Source organism: Grampus griseus (assembly GCF_964374135.1).
Source record: "Grampus griseus genome assembly, chromosome: 17".
Lineage (NCBI taxonomy): Eukaryota > Metazoa > Chordata > Mammalia > Artiodactyla > Delphinidae > Grampus > Grampus griseus.
Window position 1 is genome coordinate 67,904,318 of NC_139011.1, and position 20,272 is coordinate 67,924,589.

The 20,272-nt window shown below is 39.1% G+C and overlaps 1 protein-coding gene across 4 annotated transcripts in view; it reads right to left on the reverse strand.

The window, feature by feature from the left end:
• The window catches only part of LOC309835441 (uncharacterized protein C8orf34), a gene marked incomplete at both ends in the record, with an annotated part of 331,465 nt that overhangs the window by 274,444 nt on the left and 36,749 nt on the right, over positions 1-20,272 (reverse strand). For 2 of the 4 annotated variants that reach the window (XM_082674892.1, XM_082674891.1), the window contains 3 exons: positions 219-350; positions 6,239-6,386; positions 9,171-9,316. In XM_082674892.1, the coding sequence (XP_082531018.1) occupies positions 219-350; positions 6,239-6,380 (274 nt within the window). Of the gene's footprint in view, positions 1-218; positions 351-6,238; positions 6,387-9,170; positions 9,317-20,272 lie in introns of those variants that run through there. The other 2 variants (XM_082674894.1, XM_082674893.1) reach the window with 1 other exon arrangement.

Here is a 20,272-nt window from a genome sequence, read left to right on the forward strand (position 1 = left end):
GAATATTATACTCAAAAAGATCTAAATCAATTACATGTGCTTGAGAATGAGTAGCTATATATAAATAAAGCTCCATGTTAATGCTGAAACAAATGTGAAATTCATTAGAATAGCCAGAATATCAGATAAAAAATGTGGCTTCAATTCTTACCTTTTCTTCATTTTACTAACACACACTTACATACATTAAGTAATATCTGAATGACAAACTTCCTTACATGATTTTGATTCTGGTGATGGTGGAGAAAGACTAGACACGGCAAGGTCGCTTTTTGACTTTTTAGGCTTCTTTGCATTTAACTGCCAGGGTTTATCATAGTTTCTGAATTCTTTTCTTGTTCCTTTATGTTCTGTTAAAACAAAAAAAAAATACATATAAAAACAGTAGTGATTTCATGATTGGCCAAAAACTAAATCCATGAAGTAATTAGATATACCTGGCAAAAGCTATGTCACCTCATATCAAAATAATGCAAATGTCCCAAAGTATTACTTGCTTTATTTCTCCTGTAAATTTGAGTTTTGAATTTGATATGAATTAGCTTATATATTAATATGGTTAAGATCATGCTAAACTGGGAAATTATTCAAAAGTCTTTTTAAGGCACAGATTACTTAAAATAACACTGTATACATGGGTGTCATGGAATAAAGCCTTGTATTCTGTTGTAAATAAAAACAGCTAAATGTTAAAGTAAATTTTACTCATTTGATGCTACCTTACCTGTATTCACTGTGGCACATAAAACCACTGGTGCTCACCTACACTTCCTCCATAGTATCCCTCATTTTTTCCACTGTTCTGTTCAAGAAAGAGTAGTTCAACCACCTTTACTGAAAGCTGTAGTTCCCCTTCAAAGGTGGCCAGTGTCATACCAACTTCCAAATGAAATGATCTTTCCAGGAGTTCATCTCTCTTAACTTCTTTGCATTCCATATTTTTAGACAGACTTATATTGTGGAATTTTTTCTTCTCTTATTCTCAGGGCATTACATTCTCCTCATCCCCATATCACCTATCTAACTGTTCCTTCTCTGTCTTACTCATGCTTCCTTATCTTTCATCTGTATGACATTCCTTAGTTTCCTTCTGCCTTCTTGTTTAAATTTAAACAGCCTCAAATCATCCCAGCTCTATGGATGACTCATAAATCTTTCTCTGACTACCCACTTATAAATACCAAGTAGACATCATGAAATATTATAGGGATTCCTCAAATTTTCATGTTAAGTTTGTACTTAATGAGCTGTTATCCAATTTTTTTACTTCCAACATCCCATTAAATATCAAAAGAGGCATAAATATTCTAAAACACTAGGAACAGAAATATTGGTCTATATTCTGCCAGAACCCAGGAAGTATTTCCATACATAGAATTAAGACAAAATATCGGCATATCAGAAAGAGACTGAAAAATTTCTAGACATCCACAATGCTTGCTCCTAGCTCAGATTCATCGCCTTATATTGTTTCACAATCTATCAGAATTTGTCGTTTTACATACAAACTAGAACCGTACTTTCTTCTAGTGCAACATAGCTAAAAGAATAAAGAATCATGGACACAAAACATAGCATCTCATGATACAAAGAAAAACTAAAAGGAGCCAGAAACAATGATATATTGGATTTTGTGGCTTTTTAAATTCTCCACTATTGGAAAGAAAAAAAAAATCCACATTAATTTAAATATTCCAGCAATGATATTTTTCTTATTTAGTCAGTTAAAAAGAGATGAGAGACAGAAAGTCACTTGTCAGTCTAGCAGAGACCTACAGGATTTGACTGATACTGGAAAGTTTAGTAGCAACCATGATTTCACCTGTCTCCCCCAAATTTTTGAAAACGAAACGGTTCCAAGCTATATGGTGAGTGAACAGAAAAGAAGAGTCTACCTCCATTATTTATTGACAAACCTTAAACTAGACAGAACACTCCTCATTTAAATTCAAACAAACAAAATAAATATCATTTTAAGAAGGAAGATTTAATATAAAAAACAAAAATACATCATTCAAAATACAGAGGAAATTCACAGTTTGGGGAAAGATTTACTATGAAAAAACCTTCAAATTTTAGAATGTGGTTATTTTATCTTCTTAAGAAAAAGAAAATAGACTCTGTGAAGCAAAAAGAAATGAGAAAAGAGATAAAACTATAAAAATATAATTGCTAAGAGAAATTAAAGAAGATAAGGAAACACTGACAGGAAGCTAAAATGCAATACGTACCAACATTTAAATTTGTGTACAAAGCCAGAAAGAGAAAACCAATACTACAGAAAACTGAATCAGTGACACAGAGAACATGCTTGACAAACCTCCCTAGAAGTTCCAATGAAGTAAAGAAAACTCAATTATACATAGTTGATTTTCTTGAAGAAGAAATCAAAACAAACACCACAGAAACACTAACTAAGGACATAAGAAGAAAACTGTTCTAGGCTGAAGACCTGGGTTTGCTAATTGAAAGGATTCACTGAATAAAATGAAAAATTAAAGAAAAAAGACAAAACATCTAGATGTAGTCCCAGTAAAACTTTGGAATATCAGAAATAAAGAAAAAACAAATCCCATAAGTATTTAATAACAGAATATCGAAAAATGAGTAAAAACAAGGTTGCTTTCAATTTTCTCCTAGACATTAAATGACAGACTTCTGAGAAGATGTTATGTCCCAAGATGCTGGATACATTTAAAAGCAAAAAGAGGGCACCTTCAGATACTTTCAAAAAGTACTGACCTATATATTTTGACGATTGAGACATTTTCTAACTAATTAGAAAAAGCACCAAAAGAAATAATTCAAAATTACAGTTACAGTTTAAACTGGCATTATTTACTGTCACCTGAATTATAACTTCATCAGTTAATATTCACATCCAAGAATTAGTCTATGCTTTCCTTCTCCCTCCTGCCATACCCTTCCCTCTAAAATCTTTCCTCTTCACCTTCTGGGGCATACGTTCCACGGTAAACAAACAGCCCTCTATCTTCAAATCCCCTCCTTCAAGTCAGGAGAGCCACTCATTCTTTCCACAAGGGCACTCCCTCCTCTGCAGTTTCCTGGAATGGAGGGTGTTCATTCCCCCACGTGTCACCTGCCACAGACTGCGTTTTTCTGGTCCGTCCACGTTAAGCTGAAAGTCTCTCTTCTCTTCCGGTAAGTGCTGCCTGTCTCTACAGCTCACCCCCTTCATTACTGCATCCTCATTCCTGCCGCAGCCCTACTCGAGACACTGGCACCGTCACCCTTGACCTTTTAACAGCGAGAATGAAACCCTGGTGACCTCTTAATCCTTAAACAAACCATGCACTGAACCTCATACTTCACTGTCCTCCTCAACTCTAAAGAGCTTCCCTTCCCTGGACATCAGACACCCCCAAACTCAGGTCACCCACAGGATGTTCCCATCATCTGGAATCATTCCACCTCAAAAGCCTTGATCCCAAATATCACAATTTCCCTGTCCTTCTCAATCTTTCATGTTTTCACCACACCTCCCCTTACACAGGCCTCTCAAAGGATTTTAGCTCTCTGACTAGCTTTTTATGTCTACACTGTTTCCTTGTTCCCTACCCACTCATACCAGACCATGTGCTTTGATCACCTGCACAATTTACCCACAAATACCCTCAGCTCCTTTGCAGAACTGCTCTTCCACCCTCCGTCCTCACTAGGGCACGACTACAGTTCTCATCAGTCTCTCATAAGGCTTTTCTGTCCCTCCTCCCAGCACTTCTGGGCACTGTGGGGAAAAATCACAATCTTGCCCATGGTTTCCATGATTAATTCATGTCTTGAACTTCAGAGAAGCCCCAGAACTGCTTTAGTCTTTTTTATTTTCCTTTGCCAACTCTTCTTTTCTTTCCCATGGTGACTTTTCACAATTAATATCATTCACTTCAATCTCCCCTATTCAATCCCCAAACCTCTTGCCCTCAGCAAACAACCTCACTTCCTAATAAACAGGCAGAATTTAAGGCAAAAGACCCTTGCCTTCCCCTAGTCCATCTCCTATTCTAAATTTGACCACAACTTCTCCCATTCTCCCACTCACATGGTTTTATTGTGCACAATCCTGAATGCCATACCTGCGACTCCTGCCTTAAGCCATTCCCAGAGTTTTAGACTCATATCCAACAGCTTGCTGGAATTACCTACTAAGATACCCCACAAGAAATTCAAATTCATCCAAAGGACCTGGACTTATTATGGGTCTTCATAAACTTAGTCCTGTGTTCCCATCTTGCTTTATTAAACAAGCACTTATGCCATTACCCTAGTAAACTGCAAGTTATAATAATCTCCTTCCCTCTCCAAGCAAAGAGGCATTAAGTACTTGTGCTAGTCAGAATTCTAAAGTGATCCCCCCGATATCTGTCCCTTGATGTTATGCCCTAAATAATTCCCTCCCCTTGAGCGTAGACAGGACCTTTGACTTGCATCAAACCAACAGAATATGGCAAAGGTAATGGGATGTCAATGCCATGATTACATTGTATTATATAAGATTCCATTTTAGTAAACTTGTATGAAAGAAATTCCCTTCCTTGTTAAAGAAATAAGCTGCCATGATGCAAGAGTCACGTGGCAAAGAACTGTGGGTTGTACCTATTTGCTGAAAGCAGCCCCTGGCTGAGATCCAGCAAGAAAACAGGGACCTCAGTCATACAGTTGCGAGGAAATTAATTCTGCCGACCACCTGAGTGAGCTTGGAAGCAGATTTTATTCCAGCCTCCAACACCTTGATGTGCAGCTTTGCAGATTAAACAGAAGATTTAGTTAAACCCTGCACAGACTTCTGACCTGTGAAAAATGTGAGATATTAAATGTCTGCTGATTAAAGCTACAGAATTTAATACACTACTGTCTCTCCAGATATAATTTATAAATATGGGTTCATATCAGCTTCAATGAGCTCACAGATGTTTATCTGGTCCACCTTCAGAAGAATGGTGCCTTCTTTGCAGCTACAAACCAGAGCCTATGCCTAAGAGCCACCCTACTAGGAATCTAACAATAAGACAGTGAGGCCAAGAAAAACCAAGAGTCCCCTCTTTTGTACACCAGAAGCCCATATTCTAGTTTCCTGTATGCAGCAGAGAACTTCTGTATGGATAACTAACACCAGAGTTGTCTACATTCTTCAGAGGATACCCTATCCCCTACCCACTTTAGGCACCGATGTGAGAATACAGCCAAAGAAAACCAAAATCCTTTCACGGGATCCCATAGAGCATGAGAGAAGAGAAGCGATGGTGTTATCCGCAGGAGCATCTGGAATCCTGTCAGTCAGATAACCATGGGAGTCAGGTGAGGAGTCAGCTACCCAAGCAACAGGTCTGGGGGGGAGTGGGGATTTGGGTTTGGAAGTAAATACTAATACCAAACGAACAGAACAGGGTGTAGAAGAAATAAGCTGTCGGACACACATTTTATAAATAAAAATCAAAGTCACGTCTACCCAATTATATCACCAGTGCTTACTGGGGAGGTAAGGCTATTGCATACTTGGTAAGGCTGGCTCCCCAACAGAGTGAATAAAGCTTCCTCAGGTTGAACTTACTACAGAAGGTAAAATTAGAACTGAGGGGGGCTTCCCTGGTGGCGCAGTGGTTGAGAGTCCACCTGCCGATGCAGGGGACACGGGTTCGTGCCCCGGTCCGGGAAGATCCCACGTGCCGTGGAGCGGCTGGGCCCATGAGCCATGGCCGCTGAGCCTGCGCGTCCGGAGCCTGTGCTCCGCAACGGGAGAGGACACAACAGTGAGAGGCCCGCGAACCGCAAAAAAAAAAAAAAGAAGAACTGAGGGAAACAGAGAGTAATTATCCATTTGGGCTACAAAAAAGGTAACTGTAGAAATCTACTGTTTACCTTTCTACACAGATGAGCTCCATAAGCACTTAATTCAAATTCTTCATAAAAAGATAAGAAGTTTAAAAAAAAAGATGTTTAAAATAATTAGTTTTCATTCATATGAAAGCTTTTCATGCAAATCTGAATCTTATTTCTATTCAGACTGAATACAAAGATGCCCATATTTTGAAGCTAATACATAACAATATATTCAAATTCAAGAATATTTTTTGACAAATTTTAGCATACAGATGAAGTCTCCGATGAATACGTGAAACCCTAGGTAACCACCTAGATTTACTCATTATAAAGAGAAAGACTTTCGTAAATTTTAGTTTAAATGCATTAACATTAACTGTAAAATATATTTTTCATTTACCTAATGTTTCACTTTCTGCCCAGAGAGCTGCAGATCCAGATAAAGTTCTCTGAAGGTGTCCACGGTTTTCTTGTTTAGACTGAAGATGGTCAATGAGAAATGGGATTGGCTGGTCAGGTGTCTCAGTAATTAACTTGGTCATTAATTCCTGAAGGCAAAGTAAAGCATATGTTTACATCTAATAATAATAGCAAACACGTATATATAACTTACTACTGCCAAGCACTACAACTAATTTAATCCTCATAATAATCTTTTCAGGCAGGCACAAGTTATTGCCCAAATCTTGAGGAAACTGAAGTGCAGAGAAGTAAACTGTGTTACACAGCTAATACATGGCAAAGCCAAGATATATTTATTTTTATTATTATATTTGTCCAAAAACATACTAGAAATTTATTCTAAAAAGAATTTTCAATTTCAGGTTACTATTTTGAGAGATGCCATTATATATTAACTTTTCAATAAACCTCACCATATGCCTTATATACCAATATCATTTTTCTTTCTTAACTATATATAAATATCCCTAAATGAAGAAAATGTTGTTGGAATGAAAGTAACAAATCACAGCTTCACAGCAACCAAAAAAATGTCTTCAACTGGTTCTCCATCAGAAATTCCTTTTTCCAAAAGCCCTGATGGGTATTCATTCTTTCTTGTTCTTGTTCTTTCTTTCCTTTTTTTTAATGAGTGAAGCGATGGAGAGTCCCATTTTTAGACAGCTCTAAGGATGCTTTAAATTGGGGAGAAATCTGCTTAAGGGTAATCTCTACACATTGGTTTTGCCAGTCAGGAACAGCAAGAGCAAGTGCCAATTTATGGTCCATTAGAATCCCCAGACTGTTCTCCGATGAACGGCTGCCCAGCCCACTGAACATCACTTCGTGCTGTGCAACTGGGTTTGCGAACTTGCATCCACCACTTTAGATTCATATTAGTCACAATTCATCATGTTGGGTTTAGCCCAGAATTCTAGTCTGTCAATTGTCATTCTAAGTTCAGATTCTGTGAGAGGCGGTGGTTCTAGTGATACACTGGGTATCAGGTATTAGGACTGCTAATGGAAGGGATACTGGAAATTCCCCATCCCCTTGTCTTTCTTTGTTGGTGGCCTATTTCCTTTGCCTTGAATGCTCTTTTCCGGGATGTTCAGATGGCTGGCTTGTCATCATTCAGTCTCTAATGATATCTTCTGAAAAAAGCTTACCCTAATGAATCTTCATAAGCTTTTATCACTTCTTTATCTTCTTCACAGTATTTAGCAACTGTCCAGAATCATCTCATTTAATATTTGCTCATCAGTTTGTGCCTGACTCTTCTCCCCTGCTACTACAGCACTAAGACCAAGAACTGGCCTGGTTTGATCTCTACTCTCTCCTAAGGGTCTGGATTCTACCTAGTTCATAGGTGGTGTTCAATGAACGAATGAACATTTGGTTTACTGACCCCAGGTAAATATTAGAAATTAAAATCCCTTACTGTCCTAATAAACAATAATTAAAGCATCCATAAATTTCTTAGCCCAGCAAAACACACTCTTCTGAACTCCTACACAAGAAACTGCTGTCATATCTCAGGGATATTTGTTGACATTTATAATAGTCTAGAAACACATGGATTTATCTGAGTAGAGGCTACATGGATTTTATAGATGACAAGATTCCAAGTTGATCTCAGAGACATGGATAAAGTAATTCAAGGTATTTCAAAAATGTGCAGACTGAACATAAAGTTGGAACTAAAAAGAGGAAACGATTTCTACTATGAACACACTGTGAAGCAAAATATTTGTCAGACAAACGTAAGATGTTTTTATATTCTAAAACACAGGGGAGCAAACAACCAGTTGGAAAAGGTCTTCTTTACTTCTGTTATTTAAAGTCTCAATTATTATGGTTATAACTTAAGAGGTCATTCCTCTACATGGTAGAGCAATGCAAGGTTCAATTAAAAACTTACACAGAAGTGGAACATAATTTAAAACATTTTAGATTTTGCTACTGTAGAAAAGATGCATTATATTCGATTTAAATTAACTGTACATTACAAAAGCTATGAGAAAATAGAGAGAAAAATAAATAGAAGGACCAACTAGATTACTCTTGTCACAGAAGGCCTGGGCACTCCGATAAAGCAAAATTAGGTCAGATAACAAGGCTTTAAAGCTAAAGCAATTTCTACCCTGAAATCTCTGAAGATCTCATGCACTTTTTTTTTTTTAACTTTCAAGTTAGATGGAAAGTTTCTGGGTTGTTTTCCTTTTAAAATAAACTGAAGTGTCCCTACATTGTCTTTAGGAGATGGACCATACAATCATAATAGACCAAGTAGTCACTGTTAATTTTTTTTAAATAACATCCGTCTAGTAGCTAGTTTTGGATACCCTTATATTCCATGAATGAATAAAGGAGACTAAAGACACAGGACAAAAACCGTCGCAAACAAAATTAAAAGAGCTAATGTTTGCAATAAGGTGTATTGGGTATCTTGGTTGATCAAGAGTCTAGTTCTAGATTATTGCATTTATAAGAGGAATTACCCTGCCTCTCACTCAATCCATGTATATCCACTGGCATTCGGACTTTAATGATTCTGAGGACTTAAACTCTTTCCCAGACGTGAATATTTTAAATCCTTAGATTTGCAAAGATGCTACCGGCAATAAAAGGACTGGTTTCCCCACTAGGACTGAGACACACAGAGATAGAACCGAGGGGCCGACAGATCGAGGAGATGAGAAAGGAGCCGCGCACCTTGAAGGTCAGGTGGAAGAGAGACACCCGACCGCAGAAGGTGGTCAGGGACCGGCCACCATAAGGAAAAGAGTATTCCAGAAGCGCGGGCCAGTGTCGGGGATGGAGGCCGAACGCCGTTAGGGAATGTTCCGTGCTTCCGGGGAGGGAGAGCGGGGCTCGTTTACTATTCTTACCCTGAGCGTAAGAGTTGTGCCATGGAACTCCTGGGTGTCAGAGCCTGACCAACAGAGCGACGCTGCATCCGCCCTTCCCCTACTGGGCCACCAGTCGCCCGCGCGGACGCCAGCCGGCGCGGCAACGACGCGCTCGGCCGACGCCGCCCGCTCTGCCGGACGGCGGCCCCGCGCAGGCGCACTCTGGGGCGCGGACTCGGACGCAGAGGCGGGTGCGGGGAATCCCGCCCGCCCGTCCCGAGCCCTAGCGGTGCCCGAGCGCCTGAGAGCAGGCTCCCCAGCAAGGGTCCCTGGGGTGTCATCCTCTTCCTGCCCCGGAATGCAGTCGCCCCCAAAGCTGTCCCGAGGGAGATACACCGACGTGGCTTTTGGGCCGCTGCCCCAAGCCTGTCCCGGGACGCCCTCTGCAGAGCCCGGGAACCCTGCCACGGTCTGGATGGCGACCCCAGCGCCCCGGGAGCTGGCTGCAGTGTGCCAGGGTATCCCTGTATGTACTGAATCGTGTCTGGAGCCAGAAACCCCACCCTCCTGCCTTGCCCACACCAGAGACTAAAGCCTCGGACCCAATGAGGATGCTTCCCAGCTCGGAGGACCAGAGCCCGGTCCCCGCCTGACAGTTCCGTGACGAGAGCCCTCCCCAGAGCTCAGGCCTTAGGCTCAGAGGCTGCCCTGAACTTTGGCCAGAAGGTTTGGAGGGTCCCCGCCTGAGCAGCTTCTACAAATACCCTTGCCTGTCAACCAGGAATCAGGCCTGTAGTATGGGCCGCCTCCTCATTTGCTCCTTCGGTGGTTTTCAAGCTTTCCTTTAGCGGAGGATCCCTGGGAGGTTTTGGCTGTGGGCATAAATAACTTGAAACAATGGAAATGGCAATAGCACTCCTGTTCTGGAACAAAAACTTTGTGGAAATTTTAGGCCAAGGGCTTGGGAATTGATAAAATAAAGGTATTAATTTTAATGTGACCCTGTTTGCACTCAACGGCTAGTTAAAGATGGGGCATTCAAGTTGCAAACAAAATATGTTAGCAGCTGTCCTCAACAGAGGATTTAACTCATAGTTAATTGATATCGATAATATTACCGATGTAAGCGAGATGCAATAGAAGAAACAGGATAAGGCAGCGATTAGACACAGAAGCTTTGAATGAAATCTTATGGACACTTTTTCAAATCACTCGTCTTCTACTTAGTAGCTGTATGACTTTGGGCAAGAAACTCAATCACTTTAACGTTCAGTACTTCATCTACTAAATGTGGATGATAATAGTACCTACATGATACGGTTGCCAGGAGGATTAAATAAGATAATGATCGTAAAGCATTCATAAAGTGCTTGGGATATATGTAGCCTATTGTGATGGGAGGCCTAACATTTTCTTCTAAGGCTGGGAACTGTTTCCCAGAATCTTCTTTATATGATCTGGGTTAGAGTACAGTATCCCAATGTGAGGAATTCATAGAAGACTTAGAAAGTAAGAGAAGCAGAAGAAATTATTCTCTGGAGTTGATTGCAAGCAGACGTGACGGCAGATGAGGGATTCACATCAGCTTCCCAGCAAATTTGTGGAAACCTCCACTGCAGACTGGGATAGCTGTGGGAATGGTACGAAAGTACTGGAGAACTGCAGCAGCTTCCAGGCAAGGAATTGAAAACCACTTGCTTTGGATATCCAGGTGGTGATTTTCAGGGTGGGCTCCTCCACCTTTGGTGACAGACAGCATTTCCCTGGCCTCTGCGCCCCGACCTTCTAACTCTCCATCATGCAAACTTATTTGTATTAAACCCTATATGACCCAGATACGGAGTTACTTCTGTTTTCCTGACTAAACCCCCCTTAATGATCTACCCAAAGGTGGTGTTAGCTACTATTTTCAAGTTTATTATTGCTTTTATATATTTATATGTTTATTATTACCACTACTGTTATTACCATTTTTATCAGATATTTTTATAACATATGTTTTTGATAGACTATGTACATTGCATCTTTTTATTGGCTTTACTTTTTCTCATTATAAAACTAATTAATGGTCTCTTAATACAGTTTATTATAAACTGCAGTCTTTAACTTCATGAATATTGAGACAGCCCCTGCATTGATATGTTTCCTTTTTTGTTAATTATAATTTTGTTACCAATTCAAATATATCTATTTTTAAAACATAAATATATAGGAAGATAACATTATTTTTAAAAATTTTGAAAAACAATCTAGGGAACATAAATCATTAATTACTGACTGCAAATTTGTATTATACATCATGTGAATACATGGAAGTTAGGGCTATTATAACCTTGTACTATATAGAGCATGGCCATAATAAGTTGGAGAATGAATGCTAACTAAATAGCAATAATGACTGTCACAAAATACATTTTAATTTTAACGTCCACTAGGTAAAAGCAAAACCATGAGTGAGTTGGTAGCTCATCACAGTCATTTATTATTAAATAATGTGTGAGTAGTTAAGGGAATGAGTAATCAGGCAACAGTAGAAAACATTTTAATAGATTCTTTTCATCTGATGAAAGCTATGGAATCTCTTGGTTAAAAAACCAAAAAGTACATGTATACACACAAACATCAAATCTTACATAATATTCCTGGGTGGGTGTTTACCCATCCATGGGCTAACCCTCTAAGGTTTCATTGACTCCAGGTTAAGAATCCTTGCTTCAGGTCACACAGCAAACAGACAGCATGGCATTCTGCCTAAAAATTTACTTGCTTACTTAACTTCTTACTTGGGAGTAAGTTACTTCTTACTTCATTTCCTGAGAGGTAAGTACTAGCCTCAGTAGAAAGTTATCAGGAAACAAAATTAAAACCATTTCCAAAATCTCAGGACTTTCTCATCATATAGTCTTTTTGTTAAATCAATAAATATACAGGATATTACACTATAGTAATAATGGAGGTGGTGTCAATCAAATACATTTTTTACTCAACACCATAATTATCTTAAATATTAATTGGCATGTGGCACATTACCATCTGTAGAATATTTTAGTTCAAAGCTGGCATTAAGATCTGACGGCTGAATTAATTCATTCTAAATCTGCATATGTTTCAATTTTCTCTTTTTAACTAGGTCTTATTAAAAATTTGCATGAGATCACAACCTCCCAAACACTCACCCTCTCCACCACCACCTGTTTTCATAAATAGGTAGTTAATGGGCATTGAATTGTCAACAAATAAATGAGAGACTATCAACTTGAAAATCAGTTGTCTCCAAAGTAGCTTATTTTTCTGAAACAGCCTTATTTTAAATTGATGTCAGTATTCCCAACTGATAGAATCCCACTTGGTTTCCACCCCCACCAGAACCCTTGCCTTTTCATTCATTCCATTTTTCTAAATAGAAGTAGAATGGAGGAAATTTTTTTTTCTGCTTCATTACACCTCTAGCCTCTGTTACGAGTTTTGGCTTTGGCAACAAATAGGTTCCAATGCAGCATCTAGGTTTCCATGCACAAGTGAGAAGGGGACAGACATCTGTTTGATGTTTTCCGGTCAGACACTTCCGTTCACAGAACTCAAACTGTCCTCTGGTTACTCAACCTTCCTCCACCTCAGGACCGTGCCCAGGCCCACCCTAAACGTTCTCTCATTCCCAATCAGAACTGAGATTTCACTGGAAGGCTGAGCTCAACAGGAAAGATAGCAATAATTCAAAGTATCAGTTATTTACTGAGTTTGATATGCACAAGTGTCAAGTATATTCCATAAATTTAACCACTCACTATACATTAAAGGACTGCATACAAGATGCACAACCCAACTAGGATATATGCACTTTTACAAAGGTGTGTGCTAACTCCCTGCTTATTTCAGGTCACCTGCCCCTCACCAACAACCCACCGATGCAAACAATCTTAGCCACGCATCCAAACACAACCATAAAGGCCCAGGGAATAAGAAATTCTCACCCCTGGTTTGAAAGACTCTTTGGCCCTTCTTAAATATCATGTAATATAAAATTAGGTTATGATACTCATTTGTAATACACAGTAAAAGGCAACTAATTTACCTCGTTATATATTATAGAATATAATCCAGTTAGGGAAAGTAAAAAAAAAAATGAGTAGTTTTATAATGAAGATTAAGAATAATGAAAATTCCACAATTAAAAAATAATCATTCTAAGTTCTAGAGCTGAATTTTGGATACTAAATTCTCTCTGCTTTTAATAATATAGACAACTAATAAATCTAACCAGCAGATGACAAGTGACAGAATATTTTGCCTAATACCTATTAATCCCTCCTCCTCTGACATCTCTATATTAGAGATGCTAAAGTAGATTTAGTATTTAATCTAATTATTGAATATTTAGTATCCACTTTGAAACAGTTTTCATATAAATGTACAAGCTTGTAGTTAAATTTCCACACAAACATCAAGGTCTCCAGAGAAATATTAGCATACTATATGGAAATACTTTTAGTTAAGGAATTTATATTGTTCAATATATAGTCTATCAACGCAACTATTTTGATGTCAGGTAGGACTTTCCACGGTCTTGAAAATATGTCTGTAGGAGTACAATAGAGGTGAAACTCAGCAGAAATAGGCAAGCACTTCATGACTCAAAGGAAATAACTAAATCGATCCATGGTGGAAGTAGTAGATGTACGTAGAAGTTGAGTAAGGAGGCTGTCCCTCAGTTGAGTAAGAATTACTTTATTTTAGCCTTTTGCCATTTATAAATAATGTGTAACTAAAACAGGGTGCTCAGCATGACAGAATAATGAAGAAATTTCATAGTGCACACCTGGTACTTCCTTTTGGAACTGATGATCTAAGGAAAGGATGTCCACATCTCTGTCTCTATGGCAAGGATATCTTCAAGTTGGTTATGGATACATTGGACCATCCTAGGTGAACACTACTACTTAGTAAGCCTTACTCTGATTCCATCCTAAAAGAGTCATAAATCAAAGGGACCATATACGTATGGGCCTATTTCTAGAACTACATTTTATTTCATTAATCTATCTGTCAATCTTATACCGTCATTGCAATATCTTAATGACTAGAGCTATACAATAACTCTAATGTCTTGTGGAAAAAATCATCCTATTTTGTTTCTATCACCTTTCTAGTTATTCTGCCAAGATTATGTTCATTTTTCTCTTATTTTCTTTGTTAGTCTACTTTTCCCTCTGTTAGTCTGAAAGTGATACACACTTTTAAGATTCTTTTAGTGGTTACCCAGAGATTATAAAATTAATACTTATCTACATTAAGTATTAATTGGTATTTTTCCCTCATCTCAGATTTTGCAAGGAATTTAGAATACTTTGATACCACTTATCACCCCTGGCTTTTATTTTTATTGTTGTGTACTATAATTACATATGTAATATATATATATATATAATATTATATATGAAATATATACACATAAACCCCACAAGGCATTTTTTATTTTATGCCATTAGCATACATTTATATGTACCCACATAGTTACCATTTTTATTGCTTTTATATCTATTCATCTCTAACCATCCATCTGGGATTATTCTCAGCAGCATAAGGAATACTTTTTTTTTTTTTTTTTTTTTGCGGTACGCAGGCCTCTCACTGTTGTGGCGTCTCCCATTGCGGAGCACAGGCTCCGGACGCGCAGGCCCAGCAGCCATGGCTCACGGGCCCAGCCACTCCGCGGCATGTGGGATCTTCCCGGACCGGGACACGAACCCGTGTCCCTTGCATCGGCAGGCAGACTCTCAACTACTGCACCACCAGGGAAGCCCAGGAATACCTTTCTTTTAGTGGTGACAAATTCTGTGTGTTTTGGTTTGCACAGAAATGTCTGTTTTTTGCTTTTTGAACTTGAAGATAATTTCACTGTATCTATGTATTAGGATTACTTTCCATTTTTTTCCCATTATTCCTTTTGAGAATTCAACCATATTTCTTTCTTAAAAATCTAGCTTTTTCTAGGGATTTTAAAAAGGTTTTCTCTTGTTTTGTAACTATATGAGATGATGGATGTTAGCTAAAATTACTGTGGTAATCATTTTGCAATATATGTACGTGAAGGCACTATGCTGTACACCTTAAACTTACACAGTGCTGTACGTCAATTAAATCACAATAAAACTGAGAGCAATGATAATATTGGAAAAAGAGTATGGCTCAGTCAAATCTCTAGCTTGGATGAATAGGTGAATATTTTGGCTTATGGATTCCGGAATGGGTTGGACAGCCAATCTACAGGAAGTGCAGTGATGATGCTGGGTCTCAGGAACAAGTGGAGGCAAGCACCTGAAACCTGCCACGTGTCTCTCTCCATCTCTCATCTCGCCACATCCTTTATCTTTCTTTGCATCTGGCTTTCTCCACCTGCTAGGAAACATGATTCCTGGTCTTCCAGGACTGCAGTGCTACACAGTCACACACAGCCAACCTACTTAGCTCCTACATCTTAGATCAACAGACAGAAGTGAACTTTGAGTCTCTGGGTCTTAAATACAAATATTGCCAGCAGAGAGAGAGTGGACGTATTGATCAGGTGCCCACCTGGAGCTATCCAACTGAGGCTAGAGTCGTAAGGACATGAAGAAAATTATAGCCTTTTTAATTGCCATGTGAATGTTAAAAATGGCATTTATTAAAAGAAGAAGGAATTGTGGGCAAATGATGACACAGATGCCTACTCAATATAGCTTCAAAGAAGTCACCAGCATAATAGGAACCACATGGAATTAAAAAAAAAAAAAAAGGCTCTGATCAGCTCCAAGCAGAGTTAGTTAGGCATAGTAAGTGTTTGAATAATATTACAAATACAATTGTACACAACACTCACGCCACTGTATTAAATCATGTGTTTACCAGTTCAGCTCTCTGAAGAGTTCTTGAGGTCAGGAAACATGTCTTAGACATCTTTGTTTCCCAAGATCAAAGAACAGTTCCTGGCACATGTGCTAAAAGAAAAAATGAATAAATGAATAAATCATGTCAATAACTTTACTAAAACCCTTCTGTAGCTGCATTATTACCTGGAAAAAAATCCCCACAAAAAAACAAACAAACCCCACATACCTCCATTCATAGCATTCAAAACTACCTAAACATGGTCCCCAACCTGTGGTTTCATCTCTTATGATAAGATGCTCTAGATTCTACAGAGAGAAAACGTTCCCTTGATACATCTTTCATTTTCATATCACATATTTATAGTAGGCTCTCATCTCAGAATAAACAAGACTGGCATGGCCCAGGGATTAAGGAGCTTACATTCTTTGGAAGGGTAAGACAATAAACAAATAATAAAATCAATAAGTAAAATAAATATAGATTCTGGAAAGTTCTATGGAAAAAAGGCAGAGAATATATTAGATAAATGGGGGTAAGATATATTACAGGGAGTGATCAAGAAAGCCTCTCTGAGGAAATGATATTTGATCTGAGACCTGAGGGTAAAACTAGAACCAGACCTTCAAAAATCTAGCAGTTCAGGCAGAGAGAAGAATAAACGCAAAGAGTCCTGGGCATTGTGGGGCTTGGTGTATTCTAAACAGCTGTCAAACGCCAGCAGGGAATAGTGAGTTGAAGAGGTAGGCAGATGCCAGAATTTGCAGGGCTTTGTCGGTTGACATACAGACTGAATATTACTTTAAACGGAATGCAAAGCTAGTGAATGATGTTAATTAAGGAAATGAAATTGATTTACCCTTTGAAAAGATGTGCCGAAACTGTTCAGAGACTACTGAACTATATAGTGATGTTTTAAGTGAGGGTGCAAAGCAATGGCCTGACTTTATACATAAATTTCTAAAAGTAGACCTGACCCGGCGAGGAGTGGGTCAAATCAGCCTAAAGAATGAATCAGCCAGGGCTTCCCTGGTGGCGCAGTGGTTGAGAGTCTGCCTGCCGATGCAGGGGACACGGGTTCGTGCCCCAGTCCGGGAAGATCCCACATGTCGCGGAGCGGCTGGGCCCGTGGGCCGTGGCCACTGAGCCTGCGCGTCCGGAGCCTGTGCTCCGCAACAGGAGAGGCCACAACAGTGAGAGGCCCGCGTACCGCAAAAAAAAAAAAAGATGAATCACCCAGGTGTTGGGTTTGAATGACTGAGCTGATGTCAGTGCCATTCACTATAATACGGAGCAATGAAAAAGGGATGCTTCAGTGATGGAAGACCAAGCATTCCAACATGAACATGGGAAAGGAGCTGTGAACTAGCCAGAGAGAAGAGACAGATAGTGTTCACAGCAATTTTTCAATTAATATTTTTAAATGCTTACTTAGAATGACAATCATTCTCTTTTATTTGTGTATCAGGTATTTATTGAGCGCTCACTATAAACTAGACACTGTGCGTTGCAGATGGTCAGTGAACAAAACAGAATGGTATCCCTGCTCTGCAGTTGTTGGTCTGTGGGTTTCCTCCTCAAATCGTCTGGAAGTAGGAAACAAGTGTCAACAGCAGAAACAGAATGGGAGATGAAGACTGGGAGTTTTGAGAAAAGGGAAACAAATGAAAGATAGTGACCCAGGAGAGTAGGATTACCTGGCCACTTGAGATTTGGTGTCACAAATTTAAAGTAAGACAAGTTTGTGTGGTAGCGTGTTTTTCTCCCAGCCCTGTTCAGCTGCACAGGTGTAGGCATGAAAGAGGCAAAAATTTGTATTTAGGCAGGTTTATGGTGTAACTAATTGAGTAGGATGAGCTGAGAGAGGGGCAAGGTAGCAATACTTGGGAGTACGTGCAATGGAGCGATTATGACGACTGGCCACTGGCCCCAGAATTTAAGCTGAGCAAGGACATCAAAGAGGTAAGGGAAAATGAAAATGTGGTAGGATCAATGGATTGGACAGCCAGGTGGGGTCAAGGAAAAGTTGGGGTTGGGATACTAGAGGCAGTGAGCTAGATAAAGAGGAGAAGATGGTTGGAGAGAAGGATGCTTGAAAGTGAGACTGGAGAACTGCAGTTATTGAGTAACAACAACAGGAGTGGCTAAGACAGGAAATAAGGTGAAAAATAGACCACTGGGTGAGAGGAGTTCAACAAAGAGGTCAGTGTGACGGAAAGGTCATTTACATGTATACAAAGATTGCAAGAATGAACACAGTAGTATTAGAAAGAATGGCAATATATTGAGTTAAAGCTACTGAGAAATACAGGGAAACGACCCAGACGTCTATAGAGTTAAGACTATTGAGGAATATAGGAGAGCCACCCAGGGGTCTATAAAAGTTACAACTGAGGTGGTAGGCAATATAATCTGATGACACAGTTGAAAGATAGGTCTATTTTTAAAATTTTCCTTAAATCTAGTAAGTCTAGAACATTTAAGTACAAATGTTTCCTCTTTATTAGAAATATTTCATCAGCAAAAACAATTTGGGGGGAGAATGGATACACGTATATGTACGGCTGAGTCGCTTTGCTGTGCACCTGAAACTATCACAACGTTGTTAATCGGCTACACTCTGATATAAACTAAAAAGTTAAAAAAATTTTTTTCAGCTAGGAAAAAAACCATACTATTTATTATTAAAATCCAAGATTATAAAACATTAGGTGAATATACAAATTTATATATTCGTTTTCAAAGAAAAATTATAGCTAATATGCAGAACACCAAGTCAATGTACAAAAAAAAAAGTTAACTGATAAGGCATTTAGTCCCAAACCAACATTAAAGTAAAAGTCATGGCATTAAGCATAGACAGAAATTCTTACATAAATTAATTTAGCAGCATGCTGGCATCAAATATTCTCTACTGTTTATGGAAAGTAAAAGAGCAAATTGACATCATTAGTAATTGCTGGTAATAAATTTCTATTTTACAGACACCTAATACCCCATTCACAGAAGGTATGCGCTAAAATCTCTCTCTCTCTCTCTCTCTCTCGATATATATCTATATCTATATCTATATATCTAGAGAAAGAGAGAGAGATTATATATATATATATATATATACACACTCTGCGTAGGCTTTATAGAGTTATATATGTTTTGATAAAAACAGACATCATGTGCTTACGACTAAATTCCTTAATGAACAATAAACAGCAATCAGTTTCAATAAACCCTCACTGAGTTCGACTAGGCTCACTGCAGCTGGTAAATCACAAGGTGATTTAGAAAGATTCACAATCACTCAATAAAATCCATTTTCTGCTGAGGCAATGAATAATCTTGCCAGCTGTTGTCAAGATGGTTTTACATATGAAGTATGCCGTGTGTGCTTATATATTTTTATTTGACCAAAAACATTTTCCCTCAACACTGAACCTAGACCACAAACACTATTTGGAAGCAGTGGCTCTGTAATGTTTAACAGGTTAAATACAAGTTGGTTTCTTGTATAATACAGTGGAATGACCTTACAAAGCTACACAATGACTAGCCTCATGCCCCAAGGTCCTATTAGAATAACAGAAAGGATGTTATGTAAAAAATGAAAGCACAATAGCACGGGAAAGCAAGAAAGAGTGCCATCAGTGGACTGGAAATTTTGAGAAACTCTAAAGCATGAAGAACTAAGCAGATGGGGTAAGGCTAATGGTTACATTAGAACAGCCGAGACACTACAGCCCAAGACACCAGAAGGAAGTTTTCTTCTTCCCAAGAGAGCCAGAGAGACCATTCCAGCTAAAGCACCAACCATAGGCCAAGGAGAAGCTATCAGCGTAATGCATCAAAGAACTACATTCGGAGCAGCTGGGCTTGTTGAGACCCATCTCCCTCTTCTAAGGGATGCTGTTGGCAGCTGGGGCTTTTACACAGAGTGAGGTCAGAGAACTCTTTTTTTTTTTTTTAATTTATTAATTTATTTTTGGCTGCATTGGGTCTTCGTTGCTGTGTGCGGGCTTTCTCTAGCTGTGGAGAGTGGGGGCTACTCTTCATTGTGGTGTGAGGGCTTCTGATTGTGGTGGCTTCTCTTGTTGCAGAGCACAGGCTCTAGGCACACAGGCTTCAGTAGTTGTGGCACGTGGGCTCAGTAGTTGTGGCTCGTGGGCTCTAGAGCTCAGGCTCAGTAGTTGTGGTGCATTGGCTTAGTTGCTCCGCAGCATGTGGGATCTTCCCGGACCAGGGCTCGAACCCGTGTCCCCTGCATTGGCAGGCAGGTTCTTAAC